At 41.1% G+C, this 4,432-nt stretch overlaps 1 protein-coding gene across 1 annotated transcript; it reads right to left on the bottom strand.

Moving 5' to 3' along the window:
- Positions 1-2,390: 2,390 nt before the first annotated feature.
- On the bottom strand, positions 2,391-4,133 carry LOC104544272 (UDP-glucuronosyltransferase 1-6-like). The gene is made up of 2 exons (XM_010189092.1): positions 3,282-4,133; positions 2,391-2,426 (listed from the first exon to the last, which is right to left on the bottom strand). Exons 1-2 carry the CDS (start codon positions 4,131-4,133, stop codon positions 2,391-2,393), a joined length of 888 nt encoding a protein of 295 aa, XP_010187394.1.
- Positions 4,134-4,432: the final 299 nt, after the last annotated feature.

Here is a 4,432-nt window from a genome sequence, read left to right as displayed (position 1 = left end):
GGAAAGATCAAAGCACAACAATGGAAAACTACACCTGTAAAAACTCCTTGATGTACAGGTGAAAGCAGCAGTTTTGAAATGTCCTGTTTTCTCTAACCAGGACTGAGCTCCACAGTGCCTGCAGCCCTGCTTGTGTGCCCCTGACCGGGTGCTGTTTCAAGAGATCCCCCAGTTCATGAGGTAAGGAGAGTAAACTTGCTCTTTGCATTTCATCCACGATTCTGTGGTTGTTCCTGTGTCCTGCCTGTGCCAGCTCACACAGACTCACATTGGAGAAGCTGTGTTAATTTAGCCAGAAAACAGATTTCCTCTGGAAAGGGAAATTAGGGCAGTAGTTCCATTTGATGTGAGGGAATTCTTGTTGAAAGAACTGTGTTTTTCAGTATCCTTCAGTATCTCTTATTCAAAATATGAGAGGCACAGGGATGTGTATAAGAGTTAACTGAAGAGGACAGTGAGATTGAACTGTTTGGTTAGAGCAGCCATTTCAGGTTAGTACATACCGGGCACTGAAGATGTACGGTGCATGATGGTTAAACTTTCTTTTTCAAAACTAGTGCTGCTTGTACTTGCCCGATGTTGTGTATTTTGCCATTGCAATATGGGACAGATGAACAGTATTGTCAGCTTTAAAGGTGCTCAACTTTATGAAAGCATAACAAACATGCTGCCGTGGTATCAGGCTGCTCTGAGCTTCCACTAGGTTCAACACCTTGAATATTGCATGAAAATAAAACCTGACTGTAGTATTTGGTTCATGAACAGAATGATGACCGCTGCTTCAGTGACTACTACTTCCCAGATGCTGCTGGCTCTGGCAGGAGGGTTTCAGAGCAGGACCTGTTTTCTTAATACTTGTGATGGAGGAACAAACCACAGGGTCTTTATTCAGTTATACTCCTCTGTTATGTGACTAATTACCTACTTCAATCAGAGTTTCTTTTAATGTTTTAAGTTAACCAGTTGTTTAAATAAGTAATGAGTGTTTAAAAAAAAAGGAACACCTTTGAAAGTTTGCAATAGCTTACGCTTCTGAACTTTGCTTTGATAAAATCATATGAACTTTGTTCTTATGAGCTGCGCAAAAAAGCAACTTTGCATTAACTTTGGCTTAAGATGAGATACTCATCAAAGTGTCTCGGGGCTCACAGTCTGAGTTCATTTGTGATGTCCCCCTAATGACAGACCACTTACCATGCCAGCCTTCGGGTCCTTCTGGAGTCATTAGAAGATGAGTTGGCAAAGTACTTCTGCTCAGCCAGGACATTGGGTTAGATTTCCTGCGAGCCTTGTATTAAACCTCCAGACACAGTGGGACTTGGCAACTGGATTTTTGTGTCTATTAATGAAGATGTAATTGCTACTGAGATAGATGCCTATGCAAAGTGGGGACAAGAGGCAACCCAGCCTGACACAACCCTTGCAGTCATCTTGCAGTCAATGAGTAAGAGCAGTTTGTGTTCCCCCAGGCGCAGTCCTGTGGTTGCACATTCTCCCACTCCCTTTTATATGAAAGCACTAAAGGCTGTGGATGATCCTTATGGCTCAGGAGGATCAAGGAATTTGGGATTTAATTCTCAACTCTCTGCTGGCTAAGATACATACTCCCAGTTCTGCAAAAGCACAAGCTCCTCAGCACCCAGATGCAGGTACTCCACAGGACCATGTGAGATATGGCAGAAAGGAGCCCTTTTCTGGAATGAGGCCCCAATGCCTGATTTTTCTGCCTGTGAAAAACTATGGCAAGTGGTATAAAAAAAGGCCTATAGCTTAAGCTTTTTGGCTGAGAAAAGAAACCACATTTTCAATCTCGTGTTCTCTCTCCCTTTCCTAGCCATACTAACTTTATGTTTTCTTGTCTGTTGAGCAATGGGCTACCATCAGGTTTCAGAGAACTATCTATTCTTATCATATTATATTTCTAAACAGTAATGATCAACCCAGGGCTTACCATTGTGTATGGATATGTAGATTTTTTTCTCCCGTATGATTCACTTTACATTTGTTTATACTCTACTGCTTTATCGCCTTGCTGCTGGCCACTGTTCAAAGTGAAATAGGAGAAATTCCTCTGCTGTCTGTAGAAAACTAGAAAAGCCAGACTGAAGACAGGAGGAATACACGAGGATTATCAAGATTTGGAATATATGATTTCCACCAAATGACAAATGTCAGTGTGAAGATGGGAGATGCCAAGTATAAAATAAGGGCAGGATGGTTCTACTCCTGTAGCAAGTTACAAACTGTAGCTGTGAGACCTTTAAGATACAGAAGTAAAGACTTATGTCATGCAACCAGTAAGAATTCACCTCTTAAATCTCAAACTATGAAGTGCCACTTTCTTGAACCTAATGTGAGAGAATGCCTGATTTATAACATTATTATTTGCCTTATTCTTTATTGAGTTCGGTAGACTCTGCATAAACCTGTTAAAGAGTATAAAAAAATCAGAAAGAAGAAAGAAAAAAAGCTTCAGCTCAAGGATACTGTATTGCAGTTGTGCAGTGGTATTTGTGTGACCACAGTTCAGAATTGAGGGAATAATTTCAAAGGAAAGATGTTTGTGTCCTGCATTGTGCCTGGAAATAACTGTGTAGTGCTGTTAATTGTTGCAGAGCCTATATAGTAACTATCAAAATAGATTTAAATTTCTAGATTAGCTTTAAAAACCCTGCAGAGCAATTCTGGTAAAAGCAAATGTCAAGGAATAAGTATGGAAACTTAAGAGTTTTGCATACATGTGTCTGTCATCAAATACACTATTTTAGATTAATTTTTCCTATTTCAACATGACATTTATGTTTCACCATGATCTACCAGCAAAAATAACTTTAACATAGACAGCCAACTTGGAAACAGTATTTCATAAAAACACAACCAAAATAAATTAACTCTGATTGAGCCTATATTTTAAAACAAAAGATGACTCTCAGAGCGTGGTCTTTGGCTTTTTGGTCCCAAAGAAATGTATGCCAGGCTCCACGCAAATTAAATCAAAACTGTGTCTGGTTGGTGAATAATATACTTTCACTGAGAACAGTAAATTGTAGATGGTGGATGAAGTCCATGCTTTCCTGGACTTGTCAGAAAATCCTCATTAATTCAAATAAGTCATCTGCCTCCATCAGGGTAATTTGATTTCAGCCAGTGGAAAACAACTGCCGAAACCTGGTTGTATTAAATCGTTACCAGGAAAAAAAAATATGATAGCACTAAAATTCCAGAAATTATGTAATCACATTTCATTGGAAAATGTATGATTGGGAGGAAAAAGAACATACCTTAGACAGTGGTTTCCTCTTAGCACAGTTCATACCTCCAATAAAGACCATATTGGGCATCACCGGTCGGACGTACTCAAACACAAAGTCGTATCTCAGAAGCCAAATGGAAGCAGAGTTTATGAGGTCTAGCAGGGAAACATCTCTCTCAAGAACTTCAGAGGCAAACTTTATCGCATCTTCATAGAAACCATTACAGTACTCGAGCTCCAGGAGGGCAACCAGTGCATTTTCCACTCTCTGGAAAAAAGTCATGTGGTCCGAGTTGAAGGTAAATAGTCTTGGAATGTAGGACAGAGGGCTGGGGGCCTGCGGTGCTTCATAGTGTAAGTTGCAAGGAAATCCTCTCATGAAGAACACATACGGAAGAGAAAGATAATTAGCAAGTATTGGTCCGCACATAAAAACAGGGTCTGTTAGGACTGCGTCAAAGCTGCTTTGCTTCAAGTACTGCAAGATCTCCTTGCTGTTGAACAGGTCCTTGCACTGAACAAAGAAAGTACTGAAAACATGCACTGAGGCGTTGTACAGTGCTGCAGTGTTCAGTGGGAAGAAAGGCTGGTCCTTCAGGTGAGTGGCAACATATGTAAGAAAGGCGTTATCCAGCTCCTCTAGCGTCTGAGACACTGGGTATGTTTTCACTGTGTATGTCTGTGTTGTCTTCGTCTGCCAGCTGACTTCTGGTAAAACCACCACCACTTCATGTCCTCTCTCGGCGAGCTTTTCAACCACTTGCTCCATGCTAAGCCAGTGGCTTCCAACCATGGGCATCACCAGGAGTTTCCCTCCATCTGAGAGGCCAGGAAGAAGGAGGAGGATAAAAATCCAGGCATAGCAAAGCTGCCAAGTCATGGTCCAGTCGTCAGGCTACAGACTGAAAGTCGTCTCCTTCAGGCTATAGCTTGAAAATGCTTTTGAATGAAGCAGATCCGTTTATCTGTTGGGTTGTGCTGCTTTGTCACAATCTCCTAGTTAATGATTTACTGCTCTGGGTTGTGGATTGTTTGGGTTTTTTAATGGGTCTTTTGTTGTGTTGGGCTTTTTTCTTGTTGCTTGTAAGCCAAATGCAGTGACCCTTTCCTGTGCTAAGTCATTGGAGCTCCTCAGTATTCTGTGAAGAACTAGCTCCTCAACATGCTAATCAAATTTCT

Source organism: Mesitornis unicolor, unplaced genomic scaffold, assembly GCF_000695765.1.
Source record: "Mesitornis unicolor isolate BGI_N332 unplaced genomic scaffold, ASM69576v1 scaffold4927, whole genome shotgun sequence".
NCBI classification, from domain to species: domain Eukaryota; kingdom Metazoa; phylum Chordata; class Aves; order Mesitornithiformes; family Mesitornithidae; genus Mesitornis; species Mesitornis unicolor.
Note: the sequence above shows the minus strand (reverse complement) of the source record. Positions and strands in the feature narration are given on the sequence as shown.